Source organism: Symphalangus syndactylus, chromosome 12 (assembly GCF_028878055.3).
Source record: "Symphalangus syndactylus isolate Jambi chromosome 12, NHGRI_mSymSyn1-v2.1_pri, whole genome shotgun sequence".
In the NCBI taxonomy this organism is placed as follows: domain Eukaryota; kingdom Metazoa; phylum Chordata; class Mammalia; order Primates; family Hylobatidae; genus Symphalangus; species Symphalangus syndactylus.
In genome coordinates this window covers 134,043,842-134,061,566 of record NC_072441.2, presented here as the reverse complement: position 1 = coordinate 134,061,566, position 17,725 = coordinate 134,043,842, and the positions used below count along the sequence as shown (strand labels likewise).

Here is a 17,725-nt window from a genome sequence, read left to right as displayed (position 1 = left end):
CTGCAAGGCTGTCTGTGTGATGACTCTGGTATTGTGTGTGAGAGACTCCGATGCTGCAGCTGTGGGAGTGGTACTGCCTGTGAGTGTGAGTGTGTGACCATACCTGACCAGCTGGCTGTGCAGCACCTGTGTATGTGCATCAGTGGATCTTGGGCATGACCCTTGTCTTTGTGGGTGACTCTGTGGCCTGATCCTGTGACTGTGTTTGTGGGCCTCGGTAGCCCCCCAAACAGTAGACTGTGTGTGTGTGTGACTCTGTGGTTGCTGCTGGGTGTCCTGTATGTGGTCACACAACCACCGTCAGCTGCTGTGTGAGACTCTGTGTGATAGGGTGTCATGGATGTGACTGGCTGGGTAGCATTGTAGGATTGAGATGGTGACCACATCTGATGTGGCCATGTGACGACCATAAACGTGGCGGTGTCTGAAGTGGTCCTTATGAAGTGGGACCATGTGCATGTACCACTGATGTCAAGAGGCTGTGTGTGACCTTGTGTTCATGGATTCATTCCAGAAGCACCTGCTGTGCTCTAGCTGGGGGCCAGGCCCCATGCACGGTACAGGGCTGGCAGCATGACCAGACACATGGCGTCTGCCCATGGGGATCCCGCATTCCAGCAGGGCAGACAGACATTGCACCTGTAATTACCCAAATGAGCTTTTTTATTTTATTTACTTTTCGAGACGGAGTTTTGCCCTTGTCACCCAGGCTGCAGTACAATGGCACTATCTCAGCTCACTGCAACCTCTGCCTGCTGGGGTCAAGTGATTCTCCTGCCTCAGCCTCCCGAGTATGTGGGATTGCAGGCAACCACCATCACGCCTGGCTAATTTTTGTATTTTTAGTAAAGACAAAGTTTCACCATGTTGGCCAGGCTGGTCTCTAACTCCTGACCTCAGGTGATCCACCCACTTTGGCCTCTCCAAAGTGCTGGGATTACAAGCGTGAGCCACTGTGCCTGGCCTCCAAATGAGCTTTTAATGACATTTGTGTAAAGTAGGATGGAAGAGCCGGGCATGGTGGCTCATGCCTGTAATCCCGGCACTTCGGGAGGCCAAGGCGGGCGGGTCATCTGAGGTCGGGAGTTCAAGACCAGCCCGACCAACATAGAAACCCCATCTCTACTAAAAAATACAAAACTAGCCGGGCATGGTGCTACATGCCTGTAATCCCAGCTACTCGGGAGGCTGAGGCAGGAGAATTGCTTGAACCTGGGAGGCGGAAGTTGCAGTGAGCCGAGATTGCGCCATTGTACTCCAACCTGGGCAGCAAGAGTGAAACTCCATCTTAAAAAAAAAAAGGTAGGATGGAAGAGACAGGGTGGAGAGATGATGAGACCTCCTTTGATCCGAGGGGTCAAAGAGGGTTGCCTTGGGGAGGTGACACTTCCCCAAGGCCTGAAGGAAGGGTGGGAGCCAACTGGTAAATGAACAGGAGCAGGGAGCACACAGGCCTCGGGGAGAGTCTGCAGGCCTGAAGGCCCTCCAGCTGCAAGGCACGTGGTTATGGTCACAGGGTAAGCAGCAGGCCAGTGTGGCTGCAGTAGCTGCCGGAGCTGTGGCAGTCAGGGCTTTGGGGACACAGGGTAGGCAGGAGGGCTGACTCTGGCTGCTCTGTGAGAATGGACAGGGCAGCCTGTGAGGAAGCAGAGACCGGTTAGGAGGCTTTGTAGCAGTCCAGGGAAAAGATGGTGGCCCAGGTGAGGTGATGGTGGTGGATCTGAGAACTGTCAGGGATGCTGACTGGTCAGACTTGGTAATGGGTTATGAATAGGGGCCCAGTGGGAGGGAAGTGGAGGTGAATCTTGTTTCTGGTGTGTTAACCTAGGAGGACAGTGGTGCTGGTGTAGGATGGGAAATGGGGCAGAGGCAGGTGTGAAAACTGCAGCTGGTCTCAGACACCCAAGTTCAAGATGCCATGTGCCATCCACATGGCAGTGCTTGGCAGGCTGTGGGAATCCAGGGCTGGGCTGGAGCTGAAGGACCCTGAGAAGAAAGACTACAGATGAGAGGAAATCAGGGGAGGGGAGCGACTTGGAGGTTGGAAGGAGAGAAAGTTTCAAGAAGTAGATGAGATGCTGCTGAGCGGTCAGGAGTACCGGTTGGACCGAGCACCATGGAGGAGTGGCCCTGGAGATGAAGGTTGGTGCGTGATAGGACCAAAGCTGGTGGATGTTTCATGAGGCCTGTGTGGGTGCTGAGGATGTGGCGGCAGCAAGCGCAGACGTTGCCAGAAAGTGTAGCTCTGAACAAGAGGACCACTATGGCTAGAGAGGGCTGTGGAGCTGAGGGTGGGATTTTTATTTTGTTTTGTTTTGTTTTTGTTTTTTTGAGACAAAGTGTCGCTCTGTCTCCCAGGCTGGAATGCAATGGCACGATCTCGGCTCACTGCAACCTCCGTCCACCTCCCGGGTTCAGGTGATTCTCCTGCCTCAGCCTCCCGAGTAGCTGGGTTTATAGGCGCGCCCACCACCACACCCAGCTATTTTTTTTTTTTTTTTGAGACGGAGTCCTGCTCTGTCGTCCAGGCTGGAGTGCAGTGGCATGATCTTGGCTCATTGCAAGCTCCGCCTCCTGGGTTGACACCATTCTCCTGCCTCAGCCTCCTGAGTAGCTGGGACTACAGGCGCCCACCACCACACCCAGCTAATTTTGTGTGTGTGTGTGTGTAATTTTAGTAGAGACAGGGTTTCACCGTGTTAGCCAGGGTGGTCTGGATCTCCTGACCTCGTGATCCACCTGCCTCGGCCTCCCAAAGTGCTGGGATTACAGGCGTGAGCTACCGCGCCCGGCCTGGGATTTTTCTTTTAAGATGGGAAAATTTCAAGCATATTTAAATGCTATTGGAAACAGTCAATAGGAAAAAAAGAAACCATGGAAAAGAGGGTAACTGGTGGAGCCTCGGGAGGTGGAGAGAAGGGGAACAGTGTGGGTGGTGAGAGAGCTTAGCCTTGGACAGGGTGGCTCAACTCTCCATTCTCATGGGTGGAAAGGAGAGAATTGCTGCAGATGCAGGTAGGGTGGGGGGTTGTAGCAAGAGATGGAGGGAGCTGCTGTGAAAGCCCGGTCTTCTCTGCAGTGTGGGAGGCGTGGTCATGCGCCAAGAGGAGGCAGGCAAAGGGGGGCTGGAGGTCTGGGGAGCATGGAGGAGAGGGACCGTTTCATGTGAGGTGGCAGAGCGAGCCAGGCAGGGGGCAGAAACAGGCAGCATGGATTGTCCTGGAGGATGAGGCCTCTGGGGACATGTGCATAGGACGCCAACCTGCCTCAGTGCCGCTGTAGAGAAGGCGGGGGAGAGTTGGATTCATCTAGGGCTTGGCAGAGGCCAGGAAGGAGCATGGAAAGATCAGGAGGCGAGGGACTTTGTGATATTGGTGAGAGTGTGGTAGGTGGTGGCCTGTGGAAGCTGAACATGGAGGGTGGGAAGGACAAGGTTGATGGACAGGCATCCCGAGGAGCTGGCGAGCAGTCGCAGTGCCCGGGGCCTGGAGTAACTGAGCAAGAACAAGGGGGTGAGGTCTGCAAGGGGATGCGAGAGCCCGTGATTCTGGAGGGAGGGCCATCCCCAGTACTGGCAGCCTCCGGGGCGTGACCACAGCTGTGCAGGGGAGGAGGAAGTCCTGGAGATGAGGGGCTCTGGGGCCAGTGGATCGAGGGGCCGCTGAAGTCCCCATGGCAGGAGGTGGTGACAGAACTTGAAGAGGAAACCTGTGCATTGCAGCAGAGTCCTCGGTGGGCGTGGAGTCTGGATGCACCACTGGACACGAGGAGACACGTGTCTGCCTCCTAATTCCCAAGGAAGCTGTTGAGTGAGGGCACCTCTGTTGGTGGGTACTTTTTCTCCACCCCAGGGGCTGTTGGCCTTCATGTCCGGCCTCCTGTTGGTGATTACCTGTGGTACTGGCAAAGAGACTGTTTCCAGGCAGGCACAGGTGAAGGCTGCCTTATGCCAAAAGGGCCACTGGGGCCACTCTTCCTCAGAAGAGCAGAACTGTGGGCACAGCAGACGGGAAGCAGTTCTCCATATGTGACTGTGCGTGCGGGTGGCAGTGGGATGGCCACGTGCTTGTGTGTATCTGATACCGTGTATGTTTTGTGTGAGACGGCATATGTGTGGGAGAGACCTCGTGTGAGAGATGCTGTGTCAGAACTCTAAGACATTGTGTGTGTGAGAGAGACTGTGTCAAATCCCGTGTGTGAGACACCAAGACACTATGGGTATGTGATACCCTGTGTATATGTGAGTCTGTGTGAGAGACACTGATACGCCAAGACATTGTGTGTGTGCGAGACACTGTGAGACACCAAGACAGTATATGTGTGAGACAGCCTATGTATGTGACACTGTGTGTGTGAGACACCATGAGAGACTGTGTGTGAGAGACACGTGTGAGACACTCTGTGTATGACACTATGTATATGTGTGAGACTGTGTGTGTGAGACACTGTGTATATGACACTGTGTCTGTGTGAGACTGTGAGACTGTGTATGAGACACCGTGTATATGACACTGTATGTGTGAGACTGTGTGTGTGAAACACTGTATATGACACTGTATATGTGTGACACTGTATATGACACTATATTTATGTGGAGACTGTGTGTGAGACACTATGTATATGTGTGAGACTGTGTGAGAGACACTGTGAGACACCAAGACAGTATATGTATGAGACACCCTGTGTGTGTGACACAGCATGTGACTGAGAGATGTGTGTAAGGCACTGAGGCTGTGAGAGACAGATTGTGTGTGTATGAGGCTGTGTGAGAGTCAGTGTGTGTGATACTGTGTGTGTATCACCGTGCGTGTGTGAGAGAGGGAGGGAGAGAGAGGGAGGCAGGTCAGAGGGAGTCAGGCGTCCTTGGTGAGAGTGGCAGCAGCCTGCCTGGAGGGACCCTGGGATGGCCATTTCAGCACCTGAGGGGTAGCCTGCCCGGGTGAGTCTCCAGTCCACTGTGACTCAATCATTGTGCCTGTGATCCCCACCCTCCATCTGCTTGCTTCCCCCCCATTTGTCTTCCCCAGCCCCCTCCGCCCCTCCCCAGAAGGTGATGTGTGTGAGCATGGGCTCCACCACGGTCCGGGTAAGTTGGGTCCCGCCGCCTGCCGACAGCCGCAACGGCGTTATCACCCAGTACTCCGTGGCCTACGAGGCGGTGGACGGCGAGGACCGCGGGCGGCATGTGGTGGATGGCATCAGCCGCGAGCACTCCAGCTGGGACCTGGTGGGCCTGGAGAAGTGGACGGAGTACCGGGTGTGGGTGCGGGCACACACAGACGTGGGCCCCGGCCCTGAGAGCAGCCCGGTGCTGGTGCGCACCGATGAGGACGGTAGGCAGTGCCACCGGGACGGGAGGGGAGGCGTTCTGCCTCAGACACCACCCACCAAGCTCCCCAGGGCCTTCCTTTCCCGAACACAGGCCCAGGTCGACTCATCTTTCTGGTTCAGGCGTAATGGCCTAAAGTGGAGGGATGTCACTTATGGGATAACTGAGGCCCAAATCCCAGCCTTTGGGGCTGTCTCCAAAGCAGCTGAAGCCTTCACAGGCTAAGATGGGAGAAGCAGCCCTGTCTAAGATTTGAAAGGTCAAGATTGGGAAGATTGGTGTAAAAGATACTCAAAGTAGAATCAGCAAGACTCCACGTTGGCTGGACATTGGCATGATTTGGGGCCTAGGAGGAGTCAGGACAGGTTGTGCTGACTGGGGGTGGTCAAAGACCTGGTGCCCCACCTCCACCTGTTCCCCCGTGTCGACCCTCCCCACCAAGTGAGAGGCCTGGGCCAGAGGGGTGGGCAGGGCCAGTCCTGGGCTCTTACCCGTAGTGGGCAGAGGGAGCCTTCCGTGTGCCTCACCAGGGACAGATGATCTAAGGAAACTATATCAGGGCCTTTCCTGGGGGAGTGGGGTACTGAGGCAGGACCCTCGAGTTTGCTGTGCCCGCCTGAGCCAGGGTCGATGCCTCCAGGCCTGACTTCTTTCTCTACCTGACCCCCAGTGCCCAGCGGGCCTCCGCGGAAGGTGGAGGTAGAGCCGCTGAACTCCACTGCTGTGCATGTCTACTGGAAGCTGCCTGTCCCCAGCAAGCAGCATGGCCAGATCCGCGGCTACCAGGTCACCTATGTGCGGCTGGAGAACGGCGAGCCCCGTGGACTCCCCGTCATCCAAGACGTCATGCTCGCCGAGGCCCAGGTGCAGCATTGGGTGGTGGTGGGGTGGCAGGGTGAGCACAGACCGGCATGCACAAGCTCCCTTTTGGGGCCCAGATATGTCCCTCTTCCCCTGCCTGCCCTCAGCAGTGCTGTGACTGCTTTTCCTTGGTTGTGAGACCCAAGATGCTTTGCAGCATCAGGGGTTAGGCTGGGGTTTTTCGGGTGTGGGTTTTTTGTTTGTTTGTTTTGAGATGGAGCTTCACTCTTGTCGCCTAGGCTGGAGTGCCTCCTGGGTTCAAGCAATTCTCCTTCCTCAGGCTCCCGAGTAGCTGGGATTACAGGCGTCTGCCACCGCGCCTAGCTAATTTTTGTATTTTTAGTAGAGACAGGGTTTCACCATGTTGGCCAGGCTGGTCTCGAACTCCTGACCTCAGGTGATCCACCTGCCTCAGTCTCCCAGAGTGCTGAGATTACAGGTGTGAGCCACCGTGCCTCACCAGGTCGGGGTTTTGAGATGTGCCTTCCCCCTAGACAGTGCTGGGCTGGCATCCACTCCTCCCACAGAAAGGGTAGAGAGAGTGCTCCAGGGCTGTCTTCCCCCACTGACAGCCATGGGTCCGTGGCTGTTGCAGAGCTCTGTGAGTAACCAAGTAGAGTGTTGCCCTGCTCCTGGCCCTGCAGGGAACAGTTCAGCCCTGATGTTCACCCTCAAGAGCTAGGCCTGCTGGCCAGCCTCACATCTCCCTCTGTGCACGTCTGTCTTCCTGGGAAGATGGTCCTGCCCTTGAGCTTGGGGTGAGGTCCCTGGGGTATTCTGAACACTGGTTGCTATTCAGATGAAGAACTTGGAATGCTGGGAGGTTATGAGAGTGGTATGGAATAATTCAGCAAGTAGGTGGCTGCGCTTGGATAAGAAGCCATGTCTGTGGACCCCTAGGAAAGGGCCGCAGTTGCTGTCATGAGCCCCGTCCCGAAAGACCCTGCTGGAGAGTCAGAACACCTGGTGTGGTGCTCTCAAGGTCTCCCCATCCAGGAGCAGGGCCTCCCCATCGAGCCTCACCCCTGCCTGGGTGGAGAGCAGGGGTGCATGTACCACTCAGTGCTGTACACACTGTGCAGAGGGGTGGGGTCACCCACACAGACAGGAGCCTCACCCCTCCGGCTGGGTTCAGCCATATGAAGCAAAATTCTTTCTGCCCAGAGGGTGCTCTCTTCCCCCTGTCAGCCTGCCCAGTGCTAAGGCATCCGGGGTGGAGGAGGCGGGCATGTGCACCCACCTGCATTCCTGGGGCAGGTTGAGGGCTCCTCGTGGAGCCTCAGTGAACACACCTACCCAGAAATATCCCAGGAATGGGTCCCCCCAGCCCCTCCTCTCTGAGGGGGCCAGTGGCCACAGCTGCGGCCAGTGGGGTTCCAGAGAAGCCACTTCAAGTGCCCCCTTCTGGTCCTAAGAGGTTCGGAAGGGAGCTGGGCCAGAGGCTCAGGGACGCTGCCCATTTAGTCTCACACATCCCATCATGGGGGGTAACTCGAGTCTGGGCGCCTGGAAGACACAGAAGATGGAGGCCTGCTCCGTAGCCCTCTCTGGACTGGGTCATTCTGTTCCTCGCCAGTGGAAGAGCAGTGGGGCCTGGTCCCGAGCCTGGCCACAGGGCCCAGCTGTCCCTGCGCTTCTGTCAAGGGCACCACATTCTGTCCTTCACGCAACAGCACCATCTGCTCAGCTCAGGGCCCCCATCAGGCCTGAAAGAACTATGTGGTGCGTGTTCCCACCCCCCACCCCAGAAGTGTGGAGCCAGACCTGTCTCCTTTTATGTCTGATTCCATCTCCCTGCCTCCCTTTATCCCCTCTTATGGCCTTCATTTCTCTCTCCTTCTTGGAGTCTCTGTTTTTGTCTTGCTCATTCTCTTCTCTCTCCTCCCTCCTTCCCTCCTCCCCCTGCCATTCCTCTGACCCCTTCCCTTCATCTCCATTTGGTTTCATCCTCTGTCCTTCCCTTCTTTCTTTCTCTGCCTCTAGCGCAGGACAGGGTCCATGTCATGTGAGAACCTCCACGCCAAGGCTTGGTTGGGACAGCCCAGGTCTCCCCCCAGGCAAGGAGACTGGAACGGACGTGGGCCCAGCCACACCCTATAAAGTGGCCATGCACTAAGGACCTGTCCAGAGTCTCCTCTCCTATTCTGTTCCATGCTTCTTGCAAGGACTTTCCAACAGAGTGTTCCAGGACAGGAAGAACTTAGGCCACCCAGCATGGAGGCGAGTGGACAGAAGCCAGACCAGCACTGTGGGGGTGCTTGGGCTGGAGGACCCCAGGTACCTCCGGCTTGGAGACATCCTGGACCATCTCCCTGTGATGTTTCATGGGGCCTCAGAATGGAGACCTCACAGTCCCTCCACCTGTCCATCTAGAATATCTACATGCACCAAAGGCCCGCAACACTGCCAGCCCGGAAACATTCCCTCCTACCTTAATTCTCAGACACCCCGAGGAAGGAACAGGGGTATAGGTGGTTTCCCGTGCCTGTGGGCTACAGCCCAGGCTCTGAGCTTGGCACAGCCTTCATAGTCTTGCTGACTAGCTTGCCCATGGGCCCACCCTGGCCATGTGCCCTGTTCACCCCCAACTCTTACTGTTTTGGGACGCTTCTCATGCCTGGGGTGATTGTATAATGTATCATCACATCTGGGATGCTTTGGTGGGTGGAAGGAGACACTGAATAGTCATTCCATGGCAACAAGCACAGGCCAGGACTGTCCAAGGCAAACCAGGGCATAGGAGCACCCCATTCATCTCTCAGTGTCTTCTTTCCCGTCGGCCTGAGCTCTTGAACCCACCCTCCTCGTCTGGCAGCCTCTCCCTCCCAGCAAGCCTAAAATTGTCAGAGCATCTGTAGCTGCTTTGTGTTCTTAGGGCCCTCTGTCAGCGGGTCCTCTCCCTGCAGGCTGCCTGCCCTCCCAGTCTCCATACCCTCCTCAGCCCTGGCACACACAGTTGGAGCTCAGTGAGGCAGGGATTCAAATCTTTGAACCGGGAGTTGTCCTGGGGTGCTACCCCCATGGGTACTTCGAGGCCCAGAAGCCCTCCCTCTGTCCTCCCTGGGCCAGGTCCCTTCCAGGCCAGGCCCCCTCCAGGTCAGAGTCCTTCACCATCCTGTCTCCCTTTCTTTCCCTCTCCCGCGGTCAGTGGCGGCCAGAGGAGTCCGAGGACTATGTAAGTAACAGGTGTGCGAACGCGGACAAGACATGGGTCAAGCTGGGCTCGTGGGACACTCCTCCCCTCCCTCGTTTCCTGCCAGCCTGCGCTGCCAAGATCCACAGGGCTCCAGTCACATCCGGAGAAAATTGGCGTTTAGACACGAGCACTGAGCTGAGCAGTGATTGGCATTTCCTCTAATCCTTACTTCTTGCCTGTCGAGCAGCAATTTGAGGCCAGTGTTCATGATTGACCAGGGCCCGGCCCCTGCCCCGGCCAGACAGGGATGGAGTTAAATCCGATCCTGATCGTTAGGCCTTATTGATCCCTGGAGTGAAAAATCACCTGCTTTAGGGCCGAGGCTGGGAGGGCAGTCTGGAGAGTCGGATTCTGGCATTGGTGCATTCTGGAGCCCCAGCCCTGGGAGACCCTCCAGCTGTGGCAGGAGGGACCCGTGAGGGGGTGGTGGCAGCTGCAGGGGCTCCACTCAAGGCCAGAGCTGGAGGGATACCAGGGTTGGTGACAGCTCTGTTCCCTCTGCACGGTGGTCCCTGCCCTGCTTCCCACTCTTCTCTCTATGTGCTGTGGCTTGACCCCCCATGGTGTTTCTCCACATGTCCAGAGGTGATGCCTTTGCTGCAGATGGTTATATGGGCAGGGTCTGCCAAGGGGGGAGGACATTGCCCTGGCTGCTGTCTCAGGCATCACTGGGAACAGATGGGGAAGCCAGTTCCCCAGGTGTGGAGGTTTTCTTACTCTCCTGGCCCCTCCCCCACCTTTCTCAAGAGGTATTGCAGGGTATAGACATTCACAGAGTTAGTGGCCTATATGGGGGCAGCAGAGTCCTGACCAGGCCCAGGTCCTATAGGATGGCACCTTAGCCGCCCCGCCACCTTGCACTGTGTGTGCATGCATGCAATGGTGTCCACAGGTGGCCTTACGCCTGCTTATGCAGGAGCTGTAGGCTGTGTGCATGTGGGTGCCAAGAGCCACGCAAGATGCTGGGTGCGTGCGAGGCTGTGCCCTGTTTATATCCTCAGCCTCCGTTCACAGCACAATGGAGTGAGGGAAACAGTCTGGCCCTTTGTTCTTGTCTGAAAGGAATAATGAGCTGTCTGCCCCAGGCGTGCGGCTCCTGGGATGGGCGGGGTCCTCCCAGGCCTGCATCTTACCTGCCTGCTTCCTCTCCAGCAGAGGCCACCATTGTACAGCCCCACCTTCCACAACCCCTGGCCTTGTGTGCCCCGGGGCTCCCCTCAGGCTAGGGTCCTGAGGTCCCTGACAAGGTCTGGCCTCTCCCTGCATTCTTGTGATGGGAACCGACCCCTCCTCCTCCCTCAGGAAACCACTATCAGCGGCCTGACCCCGGAGACCACCTACTCCGTTACTGTCGCTGCCTATACCACCAAGGGGGATGGTGCCCGCAGCAAGCCCAAAATTGTTACTACAACAGGTGCAGGTGAGTGAGGGGTCAGGACAGACCTGAGGGTGGGGCAGCAGGAGGGCAGCACCAGAGCCCAGCCCGTGGTCCTTCAGTCCCAGGCCGGCCCACCATGATGATCAGCACCACGGCCATGAACACTGCACTGCTCCAGTGGCACCCACCCAAGGAGCTGCCTGGCGAACTGCTGGGCTACCGGCTGCAGTACTGCCGGGCCGACGAGGCGCGGCCCAACACCATAGATTTCGGCAAGGATGACCAGCACTTCACAGTCACCGGCCTGCACAAGGGGACCACCTACATCTTCCGGCTTGCTGCCAAGAACCGGGCTGGCCTGGGTGAGGAGTTCGAGAAGGAGATCAGGACCCCCGAGGACCTGCCCAGCGGCTTCCCCCAAAACCTGCGTGTGACAGGACTGACCACGTCTACCACAGAACTGGCCTGGGACCCGCCAGTGCTGGCGGAGAGGAACGGGCGCATCACCAGCTACACTGTGGTGTTCCGAGACATTAACAGCCAACAGGAGCTGCAGAACGTCACGACAGACACCCGCTTTACCCTTACTGGCCTCAAGCCAGACACCACTTACGACATCAAGGTCCGCGCGTGGACCAGCAAAGGCTCTGGCCCACTCAGCCCCAGCATCCAGTCCCGGACCATGCCGGTGGAGCAAGGTGTGTGCTGTGGACATGGCAGCCCTTCCCAAGCGTGGCGCATCTGGGGGTCTCTGCCCTTCCCAAGCGTGGCTGCATCTGGGGGTCTCTGCTCTCCTTGAGCCACTGACTCCTGGCGACTGTGATCCACCAGCCTCTGGTGTGTGACCTCCAATCTCTCATGACCGTGACCACTAACCTCTAGTGAATGGGCACCACATTTTTGGTGCCTGACCTCTGCTGTCCTTGACCTACTGACCTCTGCTCTATGACCTTCTGATCTCTCGTGACCTTGACTCACTGATCGCTTTTGACTGTGTCACTATTCTTGGGTGTGCAACCTCCTGATCTTTGGTGTGTGACACTAATCTGTTGGGGCCATGACCCACCGACCTCTAGTGAACATGCTCCACCGTGCTCTGTTGTGTGGCCACATGCTTCTCATGACCGAAACCCACTGACCCTCTGATCACTCTGGCCTGGTGTCCATCGGCTCAAGCTTTTACACTCGCGTTTCTGGAGATTCTGACCCTGGTTGCTGTGGCATCCCCCGCCCTGTTTGGTGCTCACTGTGGAAGAGCTTGGGCTGGGAGTTCAACTGTGCCATTTGAAGCTGGCTGGGAGTGGGGCGCTTGGTACTCTGCAGCCATCCTTCAACCCCCCGTTCCCCAACCAGTGTCTCATCCTGGCCATTCACCTTCCACCCTTCCAGCCCATTCACCCCACCTCATATACCCAGCAGAGCTGACTCTCTCTTTATGCTTTTGTAGTGTTTGCCAAGAACTTCCGGGTGGCGGCTGCAATGAAGACATCTGTGCTACTCAGCTGGGAGGTTCCCGACTCCTATAAGTCAGCTGTGCCCTTTAAGGTGAGTAAGGGCCACGGCCAGCTGAGCCTGGCACACACACAGGCCTGCTGGGTGCTGTCTTTCCAGTCCTAACCCATGTGCATCCGGCCGTGGAGCAGGACTGTGGTTGTGTATCCGTGCACTGTGCCTTGCAGCCCGTGGTAGGGAACCTCACCCAAAGGCCATTGCCCCTCCCGTCCCCCACAGATTCTGTACAACGGGCAGAGTGTGGAGGTGGACGGGCACTCGATGCGGAAGCTGATCGCAGACCTGCAGCCCAACACGGAGTACTCGTTTGTGCTGATGAACCGTGGCAGCAGCGCAGGGGGCCTGCAGCATCTGGTGTCCATCCGCACGGCCCCCGACCTCCTGCCTCACAAGCCGCTGCCCGCCTCTGCCTATATAGAGGACGGCCGCTTCGCCCTCTCCATGCCCCATGTGCAGGACCCCTCGCTTGTCAGGTGTGCACACGAGGTATCAGGGGAGGCGAGGCAGGGCTGGGGGTAACCGGCAGTGACAGTCCTGATTCCTGCCCTGCCCACCCAGGTGGTTCTACATCATCGTGGTACCCATTGACCGTGTGGGCGGGGGCATGCTGACGCCAAGGTGGAGCACACCCGAGGAACTGGAGCTGGACGAGGTACCTGGGGAGGGGATGGGGGGGACACTGACAGCCCCATTGCAGTGGTCGGCTGTGGCCTTCCTGCCCTGAGCACTGTCCCAGTGACTCTCGGATTCACTCCCCAAATTGAAATCTCTCTCCTGGCTGCTCTGGCTGGCAGCCCGCCCCTCGCTGGAGAGAGGGACTCTGAGGAAACCGTCTGGGAGTATTGACAGAACTCCCGGAGGGCTTACGAAGAATCCCTGGGGTGGGATGTCGTGGAGATGCCTTTGCAGGTCTAGAGAATGCCAAGTCCTGTAGACACTGCAGAGCCTCGCAGATCTAGAAGCCCTGGAGGGCTTAGTGAGCCTTATAGCCAGGAGTCCCTGAAAGTTTGAAATCCTTCAGTCCTTTCTCATAGCCAGTGTGGCAACAACCTGGTTAGGGTGGGGCAGCTTCCTCACAGGGCTGCTTCTCGTGGGCTGGTGGGGAGGAGTGGCTTCGCGGTGTCTGTTACTCTGTAGGGGCAGTGGGTTGGGCAGGTGTGGGCTCTTACACGGAAGGTGAGCCTTGATCTCGACCCAGGGAGCTGACATCCCAGGCCACAGCCCCAGGGCCGGCCGGCATGCTCCAAGGCCCCGCATGACCCCCGTGCTCTGCTCTGCCAGCTTCTAGAAGCCATCGAGCAAGGTGGAGAGGAGCAGCGGCGGCGGCGGCGGCGGCAGGCAGAGCGTCTGAAGCCGTATGTGGCTGCTCAACTGGATGTGCTCCCCGAGACCTTCACCTTGGGGGACAAGAAGAACTACCGGGGCTTCTACAACCGGCCCCTGTCTCCGGATCTGAGCTACCAGTGCTTTGTGCTTGCCTCCTTGAAGGAACCCATGGACCAGGTCTGCCTGAGCCGGCTTGGCTTTCAGCACCCTGATCCCCTGGGCCTGGCCTGAGACGCCGCCAGTCTCAAACACCACAGGACCCCAGGTCTTTATCAGTTTGGGGGCTTCGAGATCCTGGGGCAGCACTAAAGACCCAAGATCTGTCCCGGGGATCCTAAGACACGGCCCTGGGACCCAGAGGCCAGACCTAATGTGGCTCCAGGGACCCAGTCCTGCCAAGTCCACCTTGTAGGGTCTGGGAGACCAGGCCCAGGGTAACCCAGACCCAGAGCCCTTTCTCCAGGATTGATAGGCAGAGGGTGGGGGGTTCTCACGCTGAGCTCACAGCCTGCTTTTCTCCACTGGGCCACAGAAGCGCTATGCCTCCAGCCCCTACTCGGATGAGATCGTGGTCCAGGTGACACCAGCGCAGCAGCAGGAGGAGCCGGAGATGCTGTGGGTGACGGGTCCCGTGCTGGCAGTCATCCTCATCATCCTCATTGTCATCGCCATCCTCTTGTTCAAAAGGTGAGCACTGCCCTCAGAGCTCCGGGAACGGCCACCTGCCCCTCGCCTTTCAGGCCCTCTCCGGGTGTGGTGCCTGTGGAGGGTGTGCAGCCTTGCATCCTGGACCCTGGGCCTCAGGCTCAGCAGGAAGGCAGGAAGGCAGGAAGGGCAGGAGCAGTGTGTGTGCCTACCTGTGTCTGCAGGCCTGCATCTGTCAGGTGAGGGAGCCTCTGCGGCAGCCTGGGCGTGAGGAACTAAAGCCTCAGAGGGTTGTCTCATGTGCATCCCTGGCACGTCTGTCTGTCTCTGTGTTTCTGTGGATAAGAGTGTGTCCGTCTCCTCTTCAGTTTTAAGACACCGCCATCTCCTGAGCTCCTACCTCGAGTCCTTTCCTTCTGCCACCATTCCTGGATGATTCCCCAGCCCTACTCTCCTGCTTAGGCCTAGAGAGGTCGAGCTGGAGGCCCACAGGCCGTGGATACTCACTAACAGACATGACTGATGGCCTGCTGTGCCCGTGCCATCCACAGCGGCCTCAGCCTCAGTGTGTCTTTCCCACGCAGTTCCCTATCGGCAGTGGCAACCACCTGCCCTAGGACTCTCCCTTCCTATCGTGCACCTTCCAGCCTGAAAGGGATTTCCAAAGATTTAACTTTGTCACTCTTAGTTTAAAACCTTCTGATGGCTCCCCACGTAAAGCCCAGCCTCTTTAGCCTGACAGCCAAACACCTGGCTAATCTGACCCCTGCCACACTCCTGACATTGCGACACTGAACTCATTCAGTGTTCAGGCCCACACAGGGTGTGCCCTCTGCGGATCTCCCTCCCCCTGCCCACCTGGCAACAGCAATCTCATCGTTCAGGCCTCAAGTCCGTGCCCTGGTGCTTGCAAGGCCTTGCCTGGCCCCTACCCCTTCCTTGCACAGCCCCACATCTGTCCCCTGTGATGCTCCACTGCAAACGCAGCTGGGCCTGCGTGTGCCAAGCCTTCAGCCCCCAGCACTGGGCTGAGCCCACAGGCGTGTCAGTGAGCACCTGGCAGATGAAGATATGCTAGTGTGTGTGTGTCTGAGCACATCTCTGCACCATGCAGGAGTGCCTGTATCCTGTGCCCCTACCCTGGACCCACTGTTGCTTCCTAAAGAGTCCACTCCTTCCTCCCAGGGTGGATGGACCTGTGGGCAGGTCCCTGAGGAGTGTCCCGCAGACACACTCATCCTTCCCACTTCCACCTGCATTCTGGGTCTGTCCAGAGAAGTAGACCCCCTCCCTGTGAATGTCACGTGGGTATCATATAAGGGGTCTGCAGGGTCCCCATGTCATTAGAAGGCTGAGTGCTTGGTGGAAACTGTGACCGTTCCTTTCTTCTGTCCTTGCTTGTCTTTCGGGACCTAGTAAACAAGAAAGGTAGGAGTTGTTCCTTCTCTCTTCACACACCTCCCCCTCTACTTCTAATCCCTGGGCCAGCAGGGAGGGATGACGCTTTGACCAGAAGCCCCCTGGCCTATGGCTTTAAGCAGCAAACTGTCCAGTCAGCTCAGCAGGCGCCCCGGTTCAGGACTGAGTCCTCATTGGTGTGAGGAGGCAGGTTCTGTCTCACTCTTGCCAGTTCAACTCTGCAGAAGATGCTCCTTCTCTGGGGCACATGCATAATACAGACTGCATTGCTTTCCCTGAGCGTACAGAGCTCACCAGAACCGTCACCCGGCTCCCAGTTCTCTGAGAAGTTGCCTAAGTGCTGCGAGAGACAGTCTCGCACAGAGCAAAGAGCAGTCACTGTGCGGAACAGCAGAGAGGCGTGTCCTGGTACCCACCTGAGCACACTCACTGAAATTCTTCTTCCCCAAGCACATGCGTCTGCAGACCACAAGTAGCCTCTGGCTGTTTGTTGGCAGCTGAACCCTATGGTCTGTCTCTGACCCTGTCCTTGTAGATGGGAAAACTGAGGCCAGTGAGAGAGGACTCTGCCCAGCTGGGGTGACGCCTTTCCCGTCCCTCCCCTGCTGTCCTGGGCATTTATCCTGATATTCTGAGGGCCAAAAAGCTGGGGCCCTGTCTCCTGTGCTGTTTGTGTATTTTATGTGTCATTTGCATGTTTATTCCTGGTGGTTCCTGCTACTCAGCTGGGTGGCCTTGGAGATAGCAGCCACTGTTCCACAGTGACCTGCCTTCTATCCAAAGGAGCTGCCCGCCCCTGCAACCCCTTCCTCCCTGCTGCACTGCCCCTCTGCTCACGCCACACTCCTGCTCTCCCTACCCCTTCCCTGCCCTGTGTTCTCTCATGTCAAGGCTGTTCTGGCCCTGGCTCCTCTGCGCTCAGAGATCCTGGGAAGAGGTGGGGCAGTAGGAGGACAGAGCCGTGCACATGGGGGCTCCTTGGCAGCCAGCCATGCCATGTGTCACTGTCTCAGCCTGGACCTCGGGTTCTCACCAGCCTCCCTTCTGTCTCTCTAGGAAAAGGACCCACTCCCCGTCCTCTAAGGATGAGCAGTCGATCGGACTGAAGGACTCCTTGCTGGCCCACTCCTCTGACCCTGTGGAGATGCGGAGGCTCAACTACCAGACCCCAGGTAGGGCACTCCCATGGCCTGTGTGCCCCCAGCCCAGACGTAGCAGGCCTGTGGGTCTCTTCTGCAGGTCTCAGGGTCGCCACTGAAGTTCCTGGGCCGCATGCACTTGTTCCTGCTCCTTTTCTTACTTTCTGTCCTTCTCCCTGTGCTCATCCACTTTGGTTGGAATGACTGAGGAGCCCCCATATCCTGCAGCTGGACAGGTGCCCCAGGCCAGGACCCTCTCAGGTGGCAAAGCCACTTAGCCACTGCCTTGTCTTCAGTCAAGGCCTCTGAATATGGGCTAAGGACCTCCCAGAGCCCACATCTCTGCCGCAGGGTGGCCAGTGTCTGGCCTGCGCTCTGGCCCCTCCACGTGAAAGAGGGGCGTGTTAGCAGTGGGAGATGCCTGACCAGACACTCGTGGGGAGATGAAGTGCCTGCACCTGAGCTTCCTGGAGGCTGACCCCAGGTTTACCATACCACGTACCTGCCCGTTCTCCTAGCCGCTCTCGTGGGGCTGTCCAGCTGTTCCTTCTCCCTGAAATGTTACTCTTCCCAACACCCAGCAGACGCAGCTGAGACCTCTCCCCTTCCCCACACCCCCACAGGGTTAGGTGTCTCTTCTTGGCTCCAGGAACCTCCCTCCTTCTGAATCCTTTTGACGCCTCTCACAGTGAGCTGGGATTACCTCAGTGACAGTCTCTGAGCTCTGTGGTGCCAGGAACTGTGTCTTGTCATTCCCCATCCCTTGTATTCAGCGCACGATGGGTTCTTGTTGAATGCCTGTGAAATGAACACACACACAAATGAAGGAATGAGTGAACTAATGCATACACACAGGGTTTGTGTATGTATGAGCTGGTTATTACTGCATATCAAATTACCCCAAAACTTAGTGGCTTAAA

The 17,725-nt window shown here is 57.4% G+C and overlaps 1 protein-coding gene across 16 annotated transcripts in view; it reads left to right on the top strand.

The window, feature by feature from the left end:
• The window catches only part of PTPRF (protein tyrosine phosphatase receptor type F), a 98,199-nt gene that overhangs the window by 67,301 nt on the left and 13,173 nt on the right, over positions 1–17,725 (top strand). For 8 of the 16 annotated variants that reach the window (XM_063627583.1, XM_063627584.1, XM_055255140.2 and 5 more), the window contains 11 exons: positions 5,028–5,333; positions 6,000–6,193; positions 9,339–9,365; positions 10,689–10,806; positions 10,884–11,462; positions 12,212–12,309; positions 12,496–12,749; positions 12,835–12,928; positions 13,558–13,779; positions 14,135–14,289; positions 16,723–16,838. In XM_063627583.1, the coding sequence (XP_063483653.1) occupies positions 5,028–5,333; positions 6,000–6,193; positions 9,339–9,365; positions 10,689–10,806; positions 10,884–11,462; positions 12,212–12,309; positions 12,496–12,749; positions 12,835–12,928; positions 13,558–13,779; positions 14,135–14,289; positions 16,723–16,838 (2,163 nt within the window). The remainder of the gene's footprint in view (positions 1–5,027; positions 5,334–5,999; positions 6,194–9,338; positions 9,366–10,688; positions 10,807–10,883; positions 11,463–12,211; positions 12,310–12,495; positions 12,750–12,834; positions 12,929–13,557; positions 13,780–14,134; positions 14,290–16,722; positions 16,839–17,725) is intronic. The other 8 variants (XM_055255141.2, XM_055255138.2, XM_055255145.2 and 5 more) reach the window with 5 other exon arrangements.